Source organism: Myotis myotis, unplaced genomic scaffold (assembly GCF_014108235.1).
Source record: "Myotis myotis isolate mMyoMyo1 unplaced genomic scaffold, mMyoMyo1.p scaffold_m19_p_13, whole genome shotgun sequence".
Classification (NCBI taxonomy): domain Eukaryota; kingdom Metazoa; phylum Chordata; class Mammalia; order Chiroptera; family Vespertilionidae; genus Myotis; species Myotis myotis.
Window position 1 is genome coordinate 25,250,334 of NW_023416317.1, and position 24,707 is coordinate 25,275,040.

General features: G+C 46.7%; 1 protein-coding gene across 4 annotated transcripts in view; it reads right to left on the reverse strand.

The window, feature by feature from the left end:
- FGD5 (FYVE, RhoGEF and PH domain containing 5) overlaps positions 1–24,707 on the reverse strand; it is a 115,943-nt gene that overhangs the window by 29,292 nt on the left and 61,944 nt on the right. For 3 of the 4 annotated variants that reach the window (XM_036332295.1, XM_036332291.1, XM_036332293.1), the window contains 7 exons: positions 22,643–22,701; positions 22,500–22,530; positions 5,105–5,265; positions 4,685–4,841; positions 3,990–4,077; positions 2,131–2,181; positions 1,545–1,603 (listed from right to left, as the gene is read on the reverse strand). In XM_036332295.1, the coding sequence (XP_036188188.1) occupies positions 1,545–1,603; positions 2,131–2,181; positions 3,990–4,077; positions 4,685–4,841; positions 5,105–5,265; positions 22,500–22,530; positions 22,643–22,701 (606 nt within the window). The remainder of the gene's footprint in view (positions 1–1,544; positions 1,604–2,130; positions 2,182–3,989; positions 4,078–4,684; positions 4,842–5,104; positions 5,266–22,499; positions 22,531–22,642; positions 22,702–24,707) is intronic. The other variant, XM_036332292.1, reaches the window with a different exon arrangement.

Consider the following 24,707-nt stretch of genomic DNA (forward strand, 5'->3'; position numbering starts at 1 on the left):
CTGGAGTTGGGCATTCGTGCCAACCCCAAGCCCCATGCGTACACTGAATGACACACCTCATGGCTGAGGTAATAAAAAAGAAAGACCCAAATGTAGAAATCAGAAAAAAATGTTCCCTACGTGAGCTTATGCGTATCACGTGAGGAGCATGTTGGCATACAAATGCTTGTTGGTACAAGAGTATGTGTGAGGTTGTGGTTACAATGTGCACAAGGAAGTCTGGCCTGGTGGGGTAAAGCAGGTTTGAGTTCAAGGACAGTCTTTTAAAAAAATAGTGCTGGGCCCTGGCTGGTTTGGCTCAGTGGATAGAGCGTCAGCCTGCGGACTCAAGGGTCCTGGGTTTGATTCCGGTCAAGGGCATATGCCTTGGTTGTGGGCACATCCCCAGTGGGGGGTGTGCAGGAGGCAGCTGGTCGATGTTTCTCTCTCATCAATGTTTCTGACTCTCTTTCCCTCTCCCTTCCTCTCTGTGAAAAATTAATAAAATATATATTTTAAAAAAATAGTGCTGGAACAATTAGATACTTACATGTAAAAGCTTGAATTTTACCCAAATCTCACACCATCTATAGATATAAAAGCCTAAGCGACCATTCGACCGGTAGCTGTGACGCGCACTGATCACCAGGGGGCAGACGCTCAACACACAGGCATGGAAACATGGAACAGACTGATGAATCTCAGCAGGAAGGGGGAAGGGCGGGAAGAGATTAACCAAAGATCTTATATGCATACTAGAGGCCAGTGCATGGATTCGTGCACTGGTGGGATCTCTAGGCCTGGCCTGCACCCTCTCGCAATCCGGGACTCCTTGGGGGATGTCGGAGTGCCAATTTCGGCCCGATTCCTGCAGACCAGGCTGAGAGACCCCACCAGTGCACAAATCCATGCACCAGGCCTCTAGTACATAAATATAAACTTAAAATGGATTAAGAGACCTACATGTAAAATTTAAAACTAGAAAACTTCTAAAATATAAAAACCAGAATAGAAAAACTTTGTAATCTTGAGTGAGGCAAAGATTTCTTAGATATAACATTAAAATCATGATCCATAAAAGAAACTAAAATAATAAAGTGGGCTTTTTATCAAAATTAAGAACTTCTGGTCTTCCAGAGACTCTACTAAGAGACTGAAAAGACATGCCACAGGTTGAGAGAAAATATCTGACTATCAAATATCCAATAAAGGAGTGAAAGAAGGCAGGCAGACAAAAAAGAGTACATGTTGAATAATTCTATTTTATAAAATTCTAGAAAATGAAAACTAATCTATAGTGACAGAGAGCAAACCAGTGGTTGCCTGGGAGTTGGGGATAAGGATGATACAGGGGTACAAAGAAACTTTTTGGGGCCATGGATATGTTCAGCATTGTAATTATGGAGATGGTTTCACAGGTACACACAAACATCAAGTCTTATTTAATTGTACACTTTAAACATATGCTACATATAGTACATAAATTGTACTCCAAGTAGACGTGGACATGGAGGAGGGAGTCCTGGACCTGTACCCCACAGAAGGAGCCTCGAGGCTGGACTTACCCCTTGTTCCATGCTCTCGTTGGCGTGGTCTGTGACTTTGGAGATGAGGGTCAGCGCGCCTGAGGAGAGAAGCAGAGCAGACAGCTGGGCCTTCTGGGGAGGGCCAGTCTAGTTGCCACCATCCTCGCCTCTTGCCTGTCTTCTCCCCTCCCCACTCCGCCTCCTGAGACCACTGCATTTTCAGGGCCTTGTAAGTGGGTGGCACTAATTTTTCCCATGTCTGGGTGAGGTCACAGGCCCAACCCTAGCTGTGCCACGTAACAATATTTGACCACTTGGCAGGTCACATGGACAGCCACACAGAATAGGGAGGAAACGGACACGGTTAGTGTTTTAGATCTGGCACTGCCTCCTCTCATAACCAAGTCTGTTAGCCCCTTTCTCCTCCTGACTGGACCAGAGCCCATCCTGGGGAGTCCCATGTTGAGGCGAAGAGGGGGTCACGTTAGAAGCCCTAGAAGCTTCATGTCACTGCACCCCCAGCTGGTGGGGAGGGGACTATGTCCCGGGCCTAGAACTGATGTAGAGTCCAGAGTTGGGGCAAAACAGGACTGTGTCCCCCCCTCTGGGTTCATGCTGGACTTACCTTGTGTGTTATCATACTCAGCGGAGTCCGGGGAAAGGTTGTTTAAATAGTCTGCAGGCAGAACAAGAGCCGGGAGTCAGTTTGCCCTGGTGAGCCAGCCCCTCCTGTCCACAGCAGGAGCCCCTCTCTCTCCAGAGGTGGAAGAAATGTTTCCAAAGAATGGGGTGTCCACCCTGTCACCCCTGTTAGCCCCATCACACCACGATACCACCACAAAACCAGGCCTCCAGGACTGCCACCAGCACCACTGCCACCACGACTAGTCGTTCTCTCATGAGCGACTGCTGTGGGCCTGACTTTGTGCTGTGCCTTCAGGGTACAGACACAAGCAAGGTGAGAGCCTGCCTCTAGGAAGCACATGTCTGGGGGAGACAGACATGACTGTCAACACAGAAGAGGGTGATGTTGGAACACATTCTTATTCACAAAGCTCAACACAGGCTGGCCTCGCTCCAGCTGCCTCTCTAAGTCACTCATTCATTCTGGCAGTGCTGGCTTTTTGCTGTTTCCTGAACATGCCAAGCTCCTTCTTACCCCAGGGCCTTTGCACTCAGTAGTCCCACTACCTCGTACTTTCTTCTTCCAGACCTTCATAGGGCTCATGTCCTCACTCCGCTGAGATCTCTGAAATGCTACCTCCTCAAAGTGGTCTAGAGCAGTGGTCGGCAAAGTGCTGCTCGGCAAACCGCGGCTCGCAAGCCACATGCGGCTCTTTGGCCCCTTGAGTGTGGCTCTTCCACAAAATACCGACTTCTGCACATGGGCCATGAATTTTCAATCGCACTGTACGTCCATGCTCACACGTGGTATTTTGTGGAAGAGCCACACTGAAGGGGCCAAAGAGCCACATGTGGCTCGTGAGCCGCGGTTTGCCGACCGCGGGTCTAGAGGATAAGCTCCACAGTGTTATAAAGTTTGGCTGCTTAATTCACTGCTATATCTCTAGCATTTAGCACAGGGCCTGGGACACAGTGGATGCCCAATAAATATTTGTTGAATTAGATGAATGAATTCTGTCTCCTGGCTCTAATGTATTTTTCTTACAGCCTTGGTCACTACTTTGATGTACATGAATATTGCTAGGTGTGAGTCTATCTCACCCACTGGAATGTCGGTTCCCCAGGCGAGGGGTCTTTGTCAACTTAAGAGGCAATTGAGTAAATGGGTCTGGAGCTCTGGTCAGAGGTGTGTGTGTTTCTGGCAGGTGGAAGAAGGGAAAGAGGATGACATTTCCTGGGAAGAATTTGTAGAGAGGGAAAGAAAGAGGACCTCGGACTGACTTCCAAGAGACACAAACATTTATGGGATAGTGGAGGAAGAAAGGTTGTTATCAGAGATGATGGAGCAGTCAGAAAGAGGCAGGGGAGAGAATATGTCACAGGTCCCAGGATGGATGGGCTGAAGAAGCAGGAGGTGGTCAGTGACAAAGCCACAGAGAGAGCCAGAAGGTCCCAGGTGGGAAATGCCACTGATTCAGCCACAAGGAGGACTTTGGTGATAAGAACCGCTTTAGGAAACCAGCCACCCACTAAGACAGGGAGGAAATGAAGAATGCAGGAAAGTGTGAGTTTGTGTTTAGGATGGGAGAGGTTGGAGGAAGACACAAGAGGTGGCCCCTGAAGTGCGGCTCCCAAGGTGACAGCACAGGGTCCAAAGCTCAGCTGGAGAGAAGGTGGTGGCTGGGTCTGGTCCCTCTGGAGAGGCAGGGAGCAGGAACTAAGAGCAGTCCTCCCCCATCCCTTCCTGCCAGGGTGGGAGGAGAGGTTACCATCACACATCTTGCCATCATCATCCCACCCCTCCTCAGGGGCCTTCCCTCGCCACAGTCTCAGTGCACCTTGACCTCCCATGGGGCCCACCTGTGAGGAGCACTTGGTACTGGAAGAGGCGCTGAACCACCCGCAGCAGCCTGTGCTTCACGTTCTGGCCGCCTCCTTGCTGACTCTGCTGTTCCCAAGAGACGGGGAGGACAAAATTCCATCAGGGACCCTGGCCTTCAGGAACTAGGCTCCTGAATCCCACCTGCACTGTCCTAGCCACACCTCTTCCTGGCCAATCTGAGCTTCTACCATCTCTAAACCAGTTCCCACTCCTCCAGGAAGGCCTCCCAGATGAGCACCACCCCACTGCGACAGTTCATTCCTTAGGCTCGCACTCTGTGCTACACTCATTCATATGCCTCTTGCAGTCCCAGCTGTGCATCTAGTGTTAGTAATAGAAAAAAGCACTGCATTTTCTGCCCAGTAACTGGATCCCCAGTTGGTGGCCATTTGTTGGTCACTCAAATGGCTGTGCTCCACCTTACTTTGTGCTTTTCTACTGGGACCGACGAAGGGCCACTTAAACCCTTGCTGTGGCTGTGGCTCACTGAGTTGTCACTGATTGTCCAACAGGGGATCTTCTGGGTTCTTCCTCTTGCTGGGTCACCCTCTCCACCCCTCTGTCCCCCAGCTGCAGACTGATCTAGAAGCCCCACTGATTTGCTTTTAGCCATACCCTCCCAGCTCCACCCCTGTATCCTTACAGCAGGTTCTCAGAGGACCAAGGGACCCACCTCAAATTCACGGACAGCAGCTGCCAGCCGGGGAGAATGGAGGCAGTTCTCAGCGAGCAGACTTAGATACCTGTCAAACTGCAGGATGTGAGCGGCGTGGTGGTCAAACTCCTGTTCCCGAGCCAGGAAGACATCGGCCACCTTCTGTTGGCCCTCCCTGCAGCCGGGAGGGGGACAGGACAGCGAGAACTCAGCCTTGTGACCAGCACAGTGCTGGACGTGAGAGCTGGAGTCACACCCCAGGTGAGGACCCCAGCTTGACCCTCCCACACTTGTTTTACTTTGGGCAAATGATCACACACCTTTGTGTCTCGACTTCCACATCTGTCAAATGAAGACACCATTTCACGTGGTGGGGTTCTTAACCCCCCAACCCCCTAGAGCAACAGAGGTCGGGGCGGGAGTCCGGGGACTGCTCACCAGTGCAGCAGCCTCTCTCCCAGCTCCTCCAGGATCCCCTGATGAAGGTTGAGGATGGCTGGGAGTTCACTCAGGCCACGCCTCAGCTCCTCCCTGGCCAATGTGTCCTTGCCCTCTTGGTCCATTCCATCCAAGGCCCTCACAACAGCTCCATGGAAATCCTGAAACCCCAAAGGCCTGTTACCCACGGGTTGATAGGACTGAGCCCGTCCTCCCTGGCAGTTCCCTTGCGGCTTTGGAGCCCTGGCCTACACAGATAGCTGGGACCTTAAACCAGTGTCTCAGACCCTAGCATCCTCACCTGTAAAACAGGGCTGACAACACACCTGTGACCACAGGTAACTGATGTCTAACGAGCACCCAACGCGACTCCCAGCACAGAGTAGGGCAGCGGTTCTCAACCTGTGGGTCGCGACCCCTTTGGCGGTCAAACGACCCTTTCACAGGGGTCGCCTAAGACCATCCTGCATATCAGATATTTACATTACAATTCATAACAGTAGCAACATTACAGTTATGAAGTAGCAACGAAAATAATTTTATGGTTGGGTCACAACATGAGGAACTGTATTTAAAGGGCCAGAAGGTTGAGAACCACTGGAGTAGGGCTTCAAGCAGGTTCATTCCACCCCCTCCCTTGTGGGAACTTGGGTGCATGCTCTTCTTTTACAAGGTGCGTAAGAAGTTGGGTAATTCCTTCTCTGAAGAAAGATAAAGCTTTTCTTAACAATGAGCCATCTTTGAAGAGATTCATGCACTCTGTCATTTCACAACAAAGTCTTAAGAAGTCATAGGCATCCACTCCATGGCATATCAAGCAGTCACTAAAAATGATGTAGATGGTGACTATGTGAAATATTCATGTCCTGGCGCTAAGAAATCAAGAAGGGATACAAAGCTGTCTTCTCACCCGAACACGGTTGTGTAAAAAAAAGAACAAAGGAAAAAGCTAAAAGGAAATGGAGTGAAATGAAAACAGTGGCTGTTGTCAGAAGTATGGAATTAGGAATAATTTTTTCCTTCTTGTCTCTGTTTTCTAAAATTTCTGTATCACGATTAATTACTTTAAATAGCAAACTAAATTTAATAAACATTCAAATGACAAAGAATGCAAAACTTTCTCACAACAAAAATACTTTATCTTTAAATACAACTGCTTTTGCATGAGGCTCAGGTCTGTAGCTTTAAATACAGGAGATATCCTGATATGAACTTGAATTATGGAGCAATACATATTGGGAAAACCTCAGTATTAGGGTCATGTGGTCCAGCCTAAATCAGGAAGGTCAAATCTCTTTTACAACATTCAGGTCACTCTGCCTTTTTTGACTGCCTCCCTGACAGGGAACGCATTACTGAGCAAGACAGTAAATTCCATTGCTGAACAGTCTTTATTGCTAGAAAGGTCTCTATGTAGAGATCTAAAAGGGGAAAGTGCCTGAGAGGATGGGCAGCCTTTCCTCCAAGAAGTCTTCCTTGTCTTCTCCCACACAGAAAAGGAGTGCGGGAGGGAGAGAGATCTAGTGGTGACAGGAGAAGGCTAGGAGAAAGGGCAGAAGGTGGGGTTGGAGCAGAGAAAGGGAAAGGTTGAAAGAGATAAAGAAAAAATGAGAAATGACAGAGCGAGAGCAGGAGACTGGGGAGGGGGAGGCGGTGGAAGGGAGGGACTGACAGGGAGTGAGCCAGGGAACATGAAAGGCAGGAGATCCATGCCCCTCCATCGTCTATAAAGAGGCTGTCTGTGCTGTCGTACAGGATAGCAGATGTGGAGGTTACAAAGGCCTCACTTCCTGAACACCTCATCCTGTCCTGCGCTGACCTCCTGCTGCGGCAACCTGCTCTGCCAGGAATTGAGGGAGGACAAGGGGAAGGCGGCCCACCCTAGCCTGTAGTCCCAAGGAGGGAGGATGAGCTGGTCCCTGCTGAGGCTGGCCCTCACCAGCCCCAGACTGGTAAAACTCGAAGGTCTTGGGGAACCTCTGGCCCATCACGAAGGTCAGAAACTCTTGGGGCTGAGTCTGTCACTAATGGATAGATTCTCTGGGCTGAAGGCATGTGTGTCCTTCAGTGGAAGCCACATGCTTGAACTATAATTAGAAATAAATCTCATTGTATCTGAGCAACCATAGCCCTTCCTGAAAGCATGTTTCAGAAGGCAGAGAAAGTGTGAATTACAAGAGGGCTGCTAGGTAGGGAGGTGGTGTTTAGTTCTTATTTCTGGCCACAGATGGCTCTAGGACACGGAATCATTCTGAATCTGCAGGGGAGGTTTCTCTGATGATCTGGGAGCAAGAGGACCCTCCCATTCTTTCCTTATGAGTCTCCATGTTTAGGATCCAGCCTCCAGCCCAACAGAGTCTTCTCAGCCCTGGCATCCCCGAGAAAGAAAGAAAACATCCTGATGAGGACAATAACCCCTCTCGCTTGGGCAGCTGATGGACAGAGGACTTTCGACATATTCTCTCATTGGCCGGTTCAAGCCTAACTATAGCACAAGAGTAGTTGAATGACTGTGGGCAAACTGTGACCTATCTGAGCCTCAGTTTCCTCACCTATAAATAACATGGGGATAACCTTATAGCATGAGGAGTATAGCTGGGAGTGCATCCTGATGTTTAAAACTGTAAAGTGCTGTCCTTGAGGCAGTTATGATTATATTTTATTTATTTATTTATTTATTTATTTATTTTTTATATTTTAGACATGACATTTTCAGAGCAGGACCATGTCTGTTTTGTTTCCTGCTATGTTTCTCAGGTCCAGCAGAGTATGTGACAGAGAAGGAGCGATTCAATGCTTGCTAATTGATGGATTGCCGGACCCTTATTTAACAGAAAAGGAGAATGAGTCGTGGGGAAGCCAAGATTAGAATCCAGTCATCCCAATGCCCAGGCCCTGAGCACCACAGAAAGGGGGTGGGCAGGGAGCGGGAGAGAAGGACAAGCAAAGACAGGACTGACGGTTGCATCTGCATCATACTCCAGGGAGTTTCAATATTAACTACTCTGCAAGCTGGTTTCTTGTCTGTAATTAATTCTCACTAAATTGACTCAGTCCCAATGGGCAGGATGGCCATCAACGTGACTCATTTAAAAAAACTGGAGCATAATCAGAATCGCCACATACATCCGTTCTTAAAACTCATGCATCAGCTGGAAGCGCCGAGTGCCAGCCACACCATCCATCACTCCCTGAGAGTTTCTGCTCCCTCAGTAGTTCTGACCCACCATTGCACCTGGGGGTCCTGGCATCCATCTCCCAGGCAGGAAGGTGGTGGAAGATCCCCGGCCCTCATCCCCTCACTCATTCAACAAATATACTGAATGCCTGCTCTGCATCAAGCCTTGGGAGAGAGTGGGAGCAGGAGAGGTGCAGTTCTGCCCTCAAAGAGTTTGTAATCTGGAGGAAAAGAAATGAGTAAAGAGGTCATTTCAACGCAGGGGTGTATGTGCTGGGTGTATGTGCTGTGGTGGGGAAAAGCAAGGGGCCATGGCAGTCCCTACGAGGCAGACCTGGCTTAGCTCTGGGAAGGCCTGCCAGGGAGGTAACACCTACACTGGGACAAGAGGGGGCGGTGTTCCAGGTGGAGGGGGCAGCAATGCACAAAGGCCCTGAAGTGGAGGAGGAATTGAGGAGTTGAGTGCAGGTTGGGTGCAGTGTGTAGGGGTATGTGCACCCTTGAAAGAAGTGCACGGGACTGGAACATGCTGATGCTGGAGGGTCAGGCAGGGGTCCCATCCTACACGGCCCTGAAAACTTTTCAAGGGACTTGTCTTTCATCTTAGGGTGATGGGGAACTATTGACTAGAGCTAAGCAGGGAGCAATGTGATCAGACACTTAGAAAGTTCACTCTGTTGGGAGAAACTGTGGGTGGCCAGAATGGGAGCGAGACCAGTGAGGCGGCCATTCTAGGAGAGCAGGAGAGAGTTCAAGACTCGAAACTGGACCAGAGTCTGGCTAAGGGGGCAGAGAGAGTGGAGGGACTAGAGACAATAAGGAGGAAGACCTGACTGGCCCCAATGGCTGCAGGGTTCAATTCAAACCCCTCTGAACCTGAGGCCTTCCTGAACCAGTCCACCCTCTCACCATACTTGCTTCCCCAGCTCTTTGTGGAGTCCCTGCTGCAATCTTATAGGGCTTCAGAAAACAAACGAATCCTCTACCTAGATATACCCCTACGGGTGACCCTGGGCAAGTCCCTTCATCTCCATGAACCTCAATTTCCCCCTTTGTGAAATGGGAGTACGAATACCTTCTTCACAGGGTTTGTGTAGACTGCCTTCTGTCGTGTTTTAGGAATACTTCCTTCTGTGCCTTCCTTCTCCTTAGACTGGGTAGTACTTATCTCTGTATCCCTAGAACCCAGCCCAAGGAAGGTGCTCAACAAATAACAACAGCTGACATTTACTGAGGACACATGCCATGGAGCCACTGCATGCTCAACGCTGTACATTCCTTTTCTCATTTCATCCTCACAAGAAGCCTATCGCTTTGGCGTTATTATTATTTCCATTTTACCAGTAAGGGAATTATGTCCAGAGAAATTAAGCAACTTATCCAACGCCACCAAGATGGCAAGATTGAGCCCAAATCAGCCTGATTCCAAAACCCTAGCTCTTCCCATTGCCCCACGCCAAGTCTTCCTTCTATTGGTGGCTCAGACAGGGCTCTCAGAAACAATGGGCTTGCTTGCAGTAGAAGAGGGGAGCTCACATTCAGGTGCCTTGTCCCCTGAATACGTTCCCCTTCTCCAAACCCACTATTGAGTTTTCTGGGTGACACAGCATCCCTGTTCTCTGGGCTGAACAGTTAGTGGGTAGACACAATGTCCTTGGAGGTGGTTAAACTACTGATGTCACTGCCAAAAGTCAAGTGGATTCACTGGGATCCCATTTGGCCAAACACACACCAACCTCAACCATGACCCCCCATGTCACAAACGCCTTGGCAAGCCCTGAGCTGCACAGGGGACACAACTTCACTTGGCCGGGTCAACCACTGAAGGGTACTTTGAAACCCTGAAAACAATTCTCTGTGGGCATGCACAGACATCTTAAAATGTAAAAGGTGTTGCTCAGTGGTTAGGGTGTCAGCCCATACACCGAGGGGTTGCGGGTTCGATTCCCAGTAGGGGACATGTGCCTGGGTTGCAGGTTTGATCCCTACCCTGGGTCAGTGAGCGTGGAGGTGGCTGGTCAATGTGTCTCTTTCACATTGATGCATCTTTCTCTCTCTCTCTCTCTCTCTCTCTGTCTGTCTCTCTCTCTCTTTCTCCTCTCTCCCTCCCTCCCTTCCACTCTCTCTAGAAAGCACTGAAAAAAGTATTGACGAAAAAAATATCTACAAATAGTACTAACTATACAAAAAACATATAATTTGGACTTCATGTTAAAAGATGAATATGGAAAAGGGGAATTTGATTGTTCAATGTACTACTCCTACTCTTGTTACTTTTCTGTAAAATTGAAAATATTTTTAAATAAAAGGTTAAAATCATTTTAAAAGTGGTAAGATGAAAAAAAAATGCTTAGGAATAAATTTAATAAAGAAGCATAGAACCTGTACTCTGAAAACAACAAAACACTGTTGGAAGAAATTAAAGACCTAAGTAAATAGGAAGATGTCCCATGTTCACAACTTAATATTGTTAAGAGGTCAACACTCTCCAGCTTGATATACAGACTCGTCTCAACCTCTATCAAAATCCCAAATGCCCTTTTAACAGAAATTAACAAGTTGATCCTAAATTCATATGGGCGTGCAAGAGACCCAGAAGAGCCAAAACAAGTTTGACAAAGAACAAAGTTGGAGTGCTCACACTTCCTGATTTCAAAGCTTGCTATAAGGCTACAGGAATCAAGACTATGTGGTCTTGGCATGAGGACAGACATATAGATCAATGGAATAGAACTGAGAATCCAGAAATAAACCTTCACATTATGATCAAGTGATTATCAACAAGGATGACAAAAAGCATTGCAATGGGGAAAAAATCGTCTTTTTAACAAATTGTGCTGAGCTATTTGGATATTCACATGCAAAATAATCAACTTGGACTCCTTCTTTACATCATATACAAAAATTAACTCAAAATCAAAGACTTAAATGGAAGAGCTTACACTCCCTCTCCCAGGGGTGCTGGGTGCTTGGTCTTCTTAGAAGAAAATATGGGAGTAAATGTTGGTGATTTGGGGCTAAGCAAAGCTTTCTTAGATGTGACAACAAAGCACAAGCAACCAAAGAAAAATAGAGAAATTAGGCTTCAGAGAAATTAGAAATTAAAAACTTTTGTGGTTCAAAAGACACCATCAAGAGAGTGAAAAGACAACCTACAGGATGGGAGGAAATATTTGCAAATCATATATCTGACAAGTGACTTCTATACAGAATTATAATAAGAAGACGACCCATTAAACATGGGCAAAGGATTTGAAGGGACATTTCTCCAAAGAAAGTATACAAATGACCAAGAAGCACATGAAAAGATGCCCAACAACATTAGTCATTAGGAACATTTAAAAATTAAAACCACAATGAGATACCACTAAAAAAGACATACATATAAAAACAAGCACTGAAAGGAAGTGGAGAAAATGGGATCCTCACATTACCATGGTGGGAATGTAAAATGGTGCAGCCACTTGGAAAACAGTCTGGCAGTTCCTCAAAAGGTTAAAAAGTTACCATGTGATACAGCAATTGCTCTCCTAGATATGTACCCAAGGGAATGATAAGCATATATTCATGTAAGAATTTGTACATGTATGTTCATAGCAGCATTCTCAAAATAATAAAAAAGTGGAAAGAACCCAAATGTCTATCCAGTGATGAACAGATAAACAAAATGTGGTCTAGCCACACAATGGAATATTACTTAGCCTGAAAAGGAATGAAGTACTGTTAGATGCTACATATGACATAGATGAACCTTAAAAACATTATGCTAGGTAAAAGAAGCCAAAGACACAAGACCACAAATTACATAATTCCCTTTATACGAAATATCCAGAATAGGCCAATCTAATAGAGACAGAACAAGACTGGTGGATGCACAGGGCTTGGAGTGGGTGGGGGGAAGGAGAGTGCTACCTCAGGTGGATGGGGATTCTTTTGGGGGTGATGAGAATGATTGTGGTGATAACTGCACAACTCTGAACATACTAAAAACCACTGAATTTTATACTTTAAATGGCTGAACTGGATGGTATGAAATTTATATATCAATTAAGCTGTTAAAAAATTGAATAGGGAAGGCACAGACTGGGAGAAGATTCACAATACACGTGTCTGAAAATGAGCTTGTGTCCAGGATATGTAAAGAACTCCTACAAATCAATAAGAAAAATACAGACAACCCAATTAAAAAAGAAGCAAAATACACTTTTCAAATAAGGATTTCCAAATGGTTAATAAACAGAAGGAAAAATATTCAATTTCATTAATCTGCAGGGAAATGACAATTAAAACCAAAGTGAGAAACCACTTCACAATCACCAGAATGGCCGTGAGTAAAAAGACTGACAATACCAATAAGCTGGTAAGCCTGAGGAATAAGTTGTATTCCCACACCTCAGTGTGGGAGTATATAGTTCTTCAACCTCTTTGTAAACTTATTTGGAAGTTTATAATAAAGCCAAATCTATGGCCTATCAATTCCACTCCAAGGTAAAATACTGAGGAGAAATGAGTGCATATGTTCCTTAAAAGATATAACAGCTTTATACAGGCATACCTGTGCTTCGCTTTAATACACTTTTATAGATTTTTTTTTCTTTTGCAAATGGAAGGCAAAACCCTCCACCAGCAAAGATTATAACTCACTTTTACTGCAATAGTGAGGAACTGAACCTGCAATATCTCTGAGATCTGCCTGTAATAGCCCAGACTAGAAACAACCCAAATAAATAATCATTAACAGAAGGATAGATATACCAACTATGGTATAGCCATACAAAAGAATATATATATATATATGAAAACGTGGATGAATCTTGCACATTAAGTTAAGCTAAAGACACCAGACACAAAACACAAAAGAATACATAATTCATGATTCCATTCATATGAGTTTCAAGAACAGGCTAACCCAATGGAATGTGAAGGAAGGCAAAATAGTGGCAACCTCTGGGGAGTGACTGACTGAGGAGGGGCGTGAGAGGCATCTTCTGCATGATGGAAATGTTCTATATCAGGGCGGTGGTTACAAATGCACACAGTTATTAAAAATTGGAGCCCTCTCTTTAAGATTTGTTCATTTAACTGTATGTAAAACTTGTTCAAAAAACCAGTTCTCTGAGGCCCCTGAGGGAGAGAGAACAAGCACTTCTTTTCCCCACTGCTTTTTTGTCTCCTCTAAAACCTTCATTTGTGTCTAGACCTCAGAGCCAAGTGGAAATCCCGGGCCTGGAGTTCATGGCCCTTCAAAAGCCGGTCCAGCCTATCTCTGCAGCTGACTGCTCATTTCTGTGTACCAGTGGTTCTCTAAGTTAAGTGTGCCTCACAGTCACCTGACAAACTTGTTCAAAGTACACAGATTGCTCACCGGACCCAGAGTTTCCATTCTGTAGGTCAAGGTGGGACTGGATAATTTTACTATCTCCCCAGTTGCCAGGTGCTGCTGTTGTTGCTGGTCCCAGAACCACACTTTGAGCACTGCTGCTTTTATGACTCCTCTTTTCCAGCCTCTATCTTTGTTCTGTGCCTTTGGAATCTGATTCATATCTTGCTTATCTTTCAAAGCTGCTTCAAATGCCACCTCCACCATGAGGTCATTTCCTAGGTTACTTCAGCAGTCAGTTTAAGGTCCTCTCATGTGGCCTATAGCCTCCGGAAATGTTGGGTCACAGCCTGAAGGGAGCCACCCTGGTCTCAGAATGTCTCTGAAGTCTCATATTTTAGCTTAAAAGTTAATGCATATTTTACGTTATTTTCCAAAATATATCCATGCCTGATTTAATTTATTTAAAATCATGTATCTAGAGCAAGGCAGAAGCGCTTAGAAATGTGCTCTGTTTATCTTGTGGCCTCGTGTATTCCTGGGCACCTACTGCACGTTGGTAGGATTATAAATATCCCAGCCTTAAAAGCAATGGCTTTGAAAAATTTTGCATTGTCAGTCTGTTTACTTACTCTGAATATTTCTGTTATCGTCCCTCCAACTAAGCAGAGAGCAGAATGCGTCTCATTCCCTTTGGCTTTATCCTCACATTGACCTGGCTTTGTTTCTAACTGTGCTGAATGAATGTTTGTACTTTTTCACTAGGTTCTCAGTTTTAGGTGCAAATTGGAATTATCTGGGGAGCTTTTCAACTCTGGATGACCGGGCAGCACCCTGGACCAATTAAGTACAAATCTCTGAGGGTGGGATGAGCATCTGTAGTTTTTAACACTCCCAGGTACGCATGTACAACCAGGGTTGGGAATCAGTGTCCTAGCGGATGCTGGCTTCTGGGGGCAGGAAATCACAGAGAGTCCATGCTGAAGGGGCCTTATAGGATCATCTGTCTGTGAGTCTCAAAGTTACTGTCCATCCATCGCTCCTGGGGGGGGGGGCATTAAAACACAGGGCTGAACCTCACCCCCAGAGTTTTTTATTTAGCAGTTGTGAGGGAGCCCAAGCATATGAATTTCTCACCAGCTCCCAGGTAATGCTGACACTGCTGGTTTGGGGACCCACTTTGAGAACCATTGATTTAGATGAATATTTTTCACACTGTGCTCTATGGAGACCCAGGGTTAAAGGAGCCCAAACTTTGGCCTCCATATGCCTTTGAACCAAAGCACCTCCACTTTCATGCACTCTTCTCAGGTTCTCAGTAAAATTTTATTTGAAGACAAGCATCTGTGGCTAAAAATGTCTGAGTCCCACCAGCTACTTCAAGGTGAGGGAGGAAGGCACAACAGACTTTGCAGGGTCACATAGCAATTTATTTTCCTGGACTGAATGAAAATACAAGCATTTTGGGGCTTAAACTTTGTCCCAATATCACTCCCTCCCACTCAACCTACTAGACCAACCTTCTCTGCTCAAGTCCTCAGGGCTCCCAAACTCCTACGCTTCTCTTTGAAATACCTTAGGACGTGGCATTCAGGCTCGCTCTAAAGACCGCTCTCTGGACACTTCCTGTACACCCTATACCCCACCCCGACTCCCATACCCCACCCCCTGTGCACTTATTCCTGTTGCTCCTACCCTCTGGAAGGTCTGTTGCTACTTTCTGTCCATTCATGTCCATTTCAAAACTCCCTCTCCCAAGAAGCCTTCCTTGACTGCATTCCTTGCACTCACACTGGTTTCCTCCCTCCTGGGGCTCCTCACCACCGAACCGGACTGTTCCACATCCAGGGTTCTGGAGTCAAACAGCCCTGGCCTCCCTTCTCACTGGCCGTGTGAGTTTGGGTAAGTGATCTTCTCTGAGGTTCAGTTTGGGGCCCATCCGGCCATCTGAGAAAATATTTACTGAGCACAAATTATGTGCAATTAAATAATGTATATAAACTGCTAAGCACACATAAGAGGTCAACACATGCTCACCGCCCCCCACTCCTCTACAGCATCTAAGACACTGGACACTGACTATTATGAGGAGCAGGAGCCGCTGGGCAAGGGAAGAGGGGACCGCGGTGGGAAGCACGCTGATGGCACACCAATTTAGGTAGGCAAACTCATAAATTACAAAAGTCCTGCTAGATCCGGCATTGGCCTGTCATGTCGGCACTGAGGCCACAGCCTAATGAAACTCCCACAGAGTGATGAGGGAGGGCTTCTGAATGAATCTCCCTTTTCTCGGAGCAGTCTGAGAAGTCGGGCTCTGTCCTGGGCTCTCCTGACACCTTTCAAGTGGTTACTGCCACTGAGGAAAGCAGGGGTGCGTGAGTGGGATGCGCACAGGTTGGACCCAGAAGCCTCCCGTGCCTTTCTGCACTATGTCCTCCCCAAACCTCTCCCGGAGTCCCTTCGGACCTTTTATGAAAACCTGCCAGTCCCTAGGCTCACACCTTCCAGGGCACCACCTTCTTCCTCCTCAGGGTACCTGAGAGCCCTCACCTGATTGATTGCACATACTCCCTTGGGGAAATCTGGGCCTCTCCAGGAGCTTCAGTTAACATCTCTACATTTGATCACTCCCAGTGCACATCCCATGCCCAGCTGACCACTAGGGTAGTCTTCCCTGAGCCTCTCCCACTTAACAAGACCCACAATGAACTCATCATCTTTCCCCAAGCCTAACCTGAGCCCCTCCAGCACTTGCCTTCTTAGTCAGTTAGCAAGACAGAAATCCAGGGTCAGCCTGGAGCCCTCCCTCCCTCTAATGCACCCCACAGTCCATCAGTCACCAAGCACATGAGTCCTGAAACCTGCCTACAACACTCCAGTCCACTGTCACCTCTGCTGCAATCACCCTGCAGCCTCCCCAGGGCCTTCAGGGTATAAAACCCAAACGCCAAACATGCCTCATGGGGCTCTCCGTGTCCGCCCCATACCTTGCTGGCCTCAGTTCTCTCGCTCACTCACAACATTGCAGACAGGCTGAATTTCTTTCAGTTCCCAAGCACACCCTTCTCTAACTGGCCTCCAGGCCTTTGTACATCCTGATTCCTTTGCCAGATGCAAGCCTTCACCTGGCTACCTCCTCCCAGCCTTCAAATCTCAACTTAGTCATGTTTCCTCCAGGAATCCTTTTCAGACCCCAGAAGCTTAAAGCAGGTGCTTCCCCTGGACACCACAGGGTTAATATGGTTTTTTTCTATGCCCATCTCTCTCATAGGCCATCAGTTTCTGGTGGGCAGGGACCTCCCCTTATCATTCCTCCATATGTACCCTGTATCCACACAGGAAATGCTCAGAAAATATTTTTGACTGAAGAGATGCTAAGACGGCTGGAAGGGTTGACCCTGCCACCACTCATTCACTCATCAGATATTTACTGAGTACCATTGGTGTACTGAGCATCACAATCCACTGGGAATGTCAAGTTCTGCTCTCAAGAAGCTCCAAGCTCAGTGAGGGAGCCAGACCATAGACAAGCACCTAAAAACAGCCCCCATAACCATGAAGCAAAACAGACAAAATTGAAGGGAGCAATGGATAATTCAAAAATCATAGCAGAAAACACATTATTTTTCAAGTACACACATGGAATATTCTCCAGGACGTGCCAGGTCATAAACAATTTTCAAATTTCAAAAAATTTAAAAGGGCTGAAACCACACAAAATACATTCTCCAACCACAATAGAATTAGAAATCAGCTGCAGAAGGAAATTTGAAAAAATTCACAGATATTTGGAAATTAAACAGCATAATTTTAAATAATCCATGAGTCAAATAAGAAATCACAAGGGAAATGAGAAAGTATTTGGAACTGAATGAAAATGAAAACACAACATAACAAGCAAACAGATGCATAAATTAGATAATTTTAGGTAGTTAAAGAGGCAATGAAGAAGATAAAATGAAGCATGAGAGAGTGTAGAAGAGGCAGTACAGTTGCAGATCTTTGCCCTCCCCGCATCCACACTTGCCATAGACTCATTGTGGGAGAGAGCATATCCCTGTCCCTTGCCTTTGGGCTGGCCATGGCACTTGCTCTGGCCAGTGGGATGTGGACAGACCAAGTTTTGAGCTGAATCTTAGAAGCCCTCTGGTGTTTCTACTAGCTCTCCTGCCATCACCATGGGAAGAGCCTCCCCAGGGTACCTGCTCCTCCTTCAGCCTGGGCCCCAGAATGAACACACAAGAAGCACAGCCACTGAGCTGAACTCAGTTTTGACATACTGACTTCCAGTTGACCTGGCTTCCTTTGCAACTAGGAGTGTGCAATGAAATGGAAGTAGAAGTCATTGAGAGAAACTTTGGGGAATTCTTTTTCAAGTGAACTAACTCATAAAGTAGCATAGCTTTTACTACCCCCCTCCCCTTCCCCCCACCCCCACCACCTCCTTCTTCCTGCCTGGGACATGGATGTGATGGCTAGAGCTGCAGCAGCCTTATGTGCTTGTGAGGACCCATGGAAAGGATACAGCAAATAGATGGAACCTTAGTCCCTGAGACTTTGTGGAGCTTCTAAACTTGACCTGGACCTCCTACTTCTGGACCTATTTCACATGGGAGAATAGTCTCTAAATTATTTTAGCCATCATAATTGGGCTTTTATTACTAGCAGTCAAATACAAATTTTTTTGTTAATCCTCGCCCGAGGATATTTTTTTCCGTTAATATTTAGAGGGAGTGGAAAGAGAGTGGGAGGGAGGGGGAGAGGTAGAGAGAGTGAGAGAGAGTGAGAGAAAGAAACATTGACATGAGAGGGACACATTGATAGGTTGCCTCCTCCACAGGCCCTGACTAGGGATCGAATCTGCAACCCAGGTACATGCCCTTGACTAAGAATTGAAACCCCTGACCCTTAGATCTGTTGGCCGACACTCTAACCACTGAGTCACACAGGTCAGGACTCAAATACAATTTTTAACTGACACAGAATTATTAGGGAAGACTTCTATAGTATATTTTCAACAGTAGCCACAGAAATATCTTCTGTCTCACGTGGTCTTTATGCAATGTGAGCTTGATACTCCTGCTGAGTGGTAGAGACTGCATTCCCTCCTCTTGAACTTGGGTGGACCTTTGTGACTGTCTCAGCTAATGAGAGTATGGTGGAAGTGGTGTGACATAACTCCCAAGGCTAGATCATAAAAATGCCACGCACTTCCTCCTGGCTCGCTCTTGGGACACTCACTCTTGGAACCCAGCCACCATGCTGTGAGGAAGCCCAAACCTGCCCATGCAGAGACCACATGGAGAGGTCACAAGTAAGTGTTCTGGCCAACAGCCCAGCTGAGGTCCAAGACAATAGCCAGCACCAACCAGCAGCCATGTGAGTGAAGGCACCTCTGGGTGATTCCAGACCCTAGCTATCAAGTCACCCCTGACCTTTGTTTTTAAATTAAAATTTAATTAATTTATTTTAAAATTTATTTTTCAGTTACAGTTGTCATAAAATATTATATTGGTTTCAGGTGAGTCAGCCCCAGTCTTTAAGTCTTCTCCAGACATCGTGGAGCAGAGACATGCTCCCCCCCACCTTGCCCTGTCCAAAGTCCAGAAAATCTATGAGTATAATAAAATGGTTGTTTTATGCCATTAAGTTTTGGGGCACCTCCTCTTCTTTGAGGAGGTGACACTTGAACTGAGACCAGAGTGAGAAGGAGGAACTGGCTATGAGAAGATCACGAGTAGGACATTCCAGTGGAGGGAAAAGCAAGTGGAAAAGCCAGGAGACGTGACTTCATTTGCTCTGTGGCTGGAGACAGTGCAGGAGAGGCAGACAGGACCAGACCACGTAGGGCCCTCTGAGGTGTAAGAACTTCTCCTGGGGCGTCAGACGGTGATAACTGCCACAGTCACCTCTCCTAGTCGGCAGACTGGCTTCTGAACAGGCCTTCGACGCCTTGGCCCAAATAAAACGTCAGCCTGACAGTTTAAGCACTTCTCAATCTGGTCCGAGCATTGTTTTGGACCCATCACCTGACCCCTGATTCCACCTCTAACCTACCCTTCCAAATGTATCCATGTTCTAACCATATGTGATGATGCACCATTCTCCAGACATATCATGTACATTCAGGCCAGTGAGCGTTTCCACGCTGACCGCCTGCCTTCCGTGCCCTCCTCCATTAGAACCTGGCCTTGTGGGCTGATTAAAAGTCCACCCCAGTGTCAATTCTTCTGCCAGCCTTCCTAGATGGGCCAAAGGAGAGTAAGTCTCTCCCTCCCTTACGCTCCTGCAGACTTACGTCGTTCTCCTCCCCACGTGAGAGACTACTCAAGAGCAGGTTCGGGGCCTTTTCCATCTTTGGGGCTCCAAGACCTATCTCACTACCTATGGTACACCCTGTGTTGTTCCATTCAGAAGGCATGAGTAAGCTGGATGGATGGAGAGTTGAATGACTGGATGAGTAGAAGGGTGGATGGTTAGACGGATGGATGCACATATGAGTAGTGGATGAACTGAGGATGGTAAATGGCTGCATGGCTAGATGAAAGGACAGATGAGCGGGCGAAAGGCTGGCTAGATGAATGGAGGCAGATGGACAGGTGGATGAATGTGTTTTTGACTAGGTTCTTGGAAGGATAAAGTGAGTCTTTAAACCAGAGTTAGCAAACTTTTTCTGAAAAGGGACAGATAAATACTTTAGGCTTTGTGGTCCACAGATGGTCTCAGTCATGCATTCCGTCTTCTTTGCCTTTTTCCCCCACAAACGTTTAAAACATGTAAAACCCACTCTTAATTAATAGGCTCTACAAAACAGGATCTTGACCATTACAATTCAATTTTGGATGACCAGAATGTTTAGTAATCTCTGAGTTAGCTCTACCTACTAGTACTACTTAATAAGCACAGAGCTGAATCCCAAACTCAGAAGACCAGGGGCCACCCTCATCCCCTTCTCAACAACAGCATATGGAGTCAAGGACTTTGCTAGCTGGGGAGGTTTAGAAGGTGTGGTCGCCCCTCCTCATCACTGGGCAGCCTTGGGATTTCAACAACATCACGTCTCTAAGAAGCTCTGAAAGAGAACCTACCGACTTAGCAATCAGCAATAGATCCAGGCTGGGGAGTGGTGTGAAACGCCCCAAAGTCTATGAGTCTCCTTCTGACTAGGGTCCCAGACTAGGACTTGGAGTCACGTTGTGGCATTTCTGCCATTTCTATCCTCATAAGCACTGACATCATACATGTAACTCCAGACCACAATTTCCCGCAACTAGCTTATGAGTTGTGATTTTTATGGGCTCTTTTTTCTCTCTCCTCAGGTTATTATGAATTACCAGCAGCTTCAGCAGCTTTCCAACTGGCAGGAAGCAGTGCAAACACAGATGGAAGTTTCCCAGTTAAAAACCTCTTAACAAAGTCATAAAACAAAAAAGCCTAGCCCCTCTCTGACATGCTGCCAGCTCAGAAGCAAGTGAGAGAGAAGCAAAAAACATAAGTGATCGTTGCTGCCCTTGCTAAATAGATCTTTTAGATGTAAAGGTGGGAGGAGCGTACTGTTACATCTCATACACGAGGGCTTTGGGTTTGAATAATGCACACAAAGCTCTCTTCCTGAGGGCAAAAATGAGGGGCTGAGGTGGCAGACCAGAGCAATGCCCCCAAGGCAGTATCACTGACAGGGACCTCAACTGCATTCGGCAAGAGATTTGGCTTGGTGCTTTGCTTCTTCCAGAGAAGTCCCTACCCCGAGGAAATCCAAAGGCAGTTGGGAATTCAGGATTAACACGTGATGACAGTGTACTGAGAATCAGAATGACTGGCTCAGTTGCTGTGTGACCCTGGCAAGTCACTCCCTCTGAACCTCCAAATCAACACCGACAAAATGTTCAGGGTGGACATCCCCAGCTCTGACATTCTTGGAAAGACATGGCAAACAATACCAAGCAGGGCAGAATCAGATGCTAAACTACAAGGAGACTGCAAATGACTTAAAAGCCCAGAGTAGTAAGGAGCTGTCACAAGCCTGGGGTAGCTGAGCCCACCACATCCTTTCAATTTCCATATTTTTGCTGTACCCCTATTTCCTTTCCTCTAATATCACCTCCTCAGGGAAGCCTGCCTAGATTTCCCCAGGTTGTCAGTCATTCCCCTTGTGCTCCGAATAATATTGATTCACTAATCTGATTCCTTCACTGGCCAGATTGCTCCTGGGTAAGGGCCCTGTCTGATCTGTCCTTCCATTTCCCCACTCTTGTCATGAGCAAGCGTTCAAAAATATCTGTTGAACTGAATCAGACGGCAAAGGGAAACTTTCCAGGCAATATTGTGGGTTGTGAAGGGTAGAGGTGTCTGATATCTAGGCAGTCCCCAAGTCTGGCCTCCTTTCCTTTGAGAGTCCAGAGGATTCCTTTACCACCAAGTCAGGCATAAATGCCCCAATGTTGAGATAACTTAGGAAAGCCTCATGATACCCTAACTGCTCTGTCACTATGCAAACACATCACCTTCTCTATATGGACCAAAATATATAACGCACACACACACATATATACATGCACACATACACACTTACACACAGACACACACACAGCAATACCTCAAAACTACAGCTGTCCTCCTTCTGCCTTCCTCAACAAGCGGAAGCTATCCTTCCAGAAATCGCACCACGTCCCCCAAGCAGCCCCCACCCGGCAGAGAGGCATGTCCACAGAAAGCATGGCACCATCCACCATGAAGCATGTGGGTTAGGAGACAGGCTTCCCTGAAAAGCCTCTGAGAACACATGCCTACTGCTAAGCCTCTGTTCATGGAAATCACCTCTGCCTCCTCACTGCTTTTCTTATATCACCGCCTTGTAAAAGGGCAATTTGTTTTGGCAATTAGAATGATTAACTCACCAGATGTAAGTGCTGGAGCATCTCCACGTATCTGTGGAGGGAAAGGAGGTGGAGTTTGCATTAATTCCCATCCTGTGCAAGCCAGGGAGGGGTGATGCTCTGTTAACAAGCTCAAGGCCACAGGCAGCTGCTTGGGGACTCACGCTTTTTCTGAAGACAGCAGCTCCTGTGCGATGACATGGGCTCTGGACTGTCCTTCCACCTGTGGGAGGAAACAGAACTGTCAGGAGGGGCAGCACCAATGGGGGCAGCCAGACGGAGATCTTGGATCCATAAGCATCGGGTTCACAGAAGGACCTCCATGCCGCCGAGGGCAAATTCCAAGAACTTCTCAGTTCATTCTCTGGCGCTCATTACCTGTGTGACCTTCACCCTTCCTGCAGCTCGGTTTCTTCATCTGTAGATGTGGACATAAACAGCATCTAACTCAGAAGGTTGTTGAGCTAATGCTCAGCACAGTGTCTGATACACAGTAAATGCCAATAAGTGGCCACTAACACGGCTGTGATCTTGAATAACCTGTAATTCTCTGTGCATAGGGAGCTCTCTCCTACCTTTGTTTTTACAGATGCTGTCCCCTCAGTGTCCCTTTCCCCTTCCCTGCCTGGCTAACTCCCAGTTATCCTTTAAGACTTAGCCACGGCATCTATCACCTCTTCCAAGGAGACTTTCCTGACACCCTCCCTGAACTGGTTGGGTTAGCTATCCTTTCTGGGCAGTGCAATACTAAGCAGTGCAGAATCAGACGCTAAACTACAAGGAGACTGCAAATGGACACCAATTATGTCTCCCCTGGAGGGCAGGGACCATCAATTTCACCTCTGCATGAGCGGTGCCTGGCATACCATAGATTCCTTCTTTTGACTGAAAGAATGAATAAGTGAGAGAATTATCTACTTTGGAAGCATTAATGGTCTTGGCTGACCTCAGAAGGCAAGTCACATAACCTATCTGAGCCCCAACTTCTGCACCGTAAGGAAGGACGGGCAGGGGCCGAGGCAGATGCCTGGGCATTCTGTCACAAGCAGGCCCCTCCTCTGTAGCTCCAAACCTGCCACATATCAGACATGGCTGGTGGCTGGGATCCAGAGAACAAAGACTCTATGGGCAGCCTGAAAGAACAGATGGTGGATGCTGGGAATGTGCAGGTATGGCTGGGGTGGGGGTGGGGGGTGCAAAGTGGCCCGTGGTGGAGCAGAGGGCACTCAGGAGGGACGCCTGGATTCTGGTTCCAGTTCTACCACCACCTCCTTGTGCAACCCTGCACAAGTAACTTTCTGAGGTCAGTTCTGTTTCCTCATGTGTGAACAAAATGACCTTTAAATTCACTTCCTATGTGTTACCAAACTTGAGGAGTTACTAGTCAAGTGAACAATCTACTCTAGAAACTCACTACCTGCTGAGAGAGCAACTACTTTACAGTGTGGCAGTTATGAGCATGAACTCAGAAACTAGGCAGTTTGGGTTCAAATCCTGCCTCTGCCTTTTTCACAAATTGAACAAATCATTTAGCCTCTCTATGCCTCAATTTTCCTATCTGTAAAATGGGTGCAATAATAGAATGTTATCTAACACACATGTATACTGTAAGGATTAAATGAGTCTCTCTCTCTCTCTTGCTCTCTCTCTCTCTATATATATATATATGTGTGTGTGTGTGTGTGTGTGTGTATGTCTATAATAATAAAAGGGTAATATGCTAATTAGACCGGACATCTTCCGGATGTCATTCCGGACATCCTTCCTGACGAAGCTGGGGCTGGAGGGAAGCCAGCCTGGTCCCAGGTGCCTGTGGGCGGCCCGAGGGAAGCCAGTCTGGGTCCCGGGTACCAGAGGGAAGCCAGTGCCGGCAGCTGGGGGAAGGAAGGCCTACTCTTGCATGAATTTTCCTGCATCGAGTCTCTAGTATATATATATATTTATAAATATATGTGTGTGTGTATATATATATATATATATAAATTCATCTATAGATCTATAAATCTATCTATACATAAATATCTATCTAAAAATCTATCATCTGACAGTAGCAGCTGAGGCAGTGGAAAGCAAATGGGCTCTGGAATCAAGCACATCCAAGTTCAAATCCTGGCCCAGCACTGTTTAATTGGGTGACCTTTGGCAAACCATTACCCCTGAGCTTTAGATTTTTTCATCTGAAATACGGTGGAAAATAATCAACCTGACCTCACACTCTGGTCTTTTTGA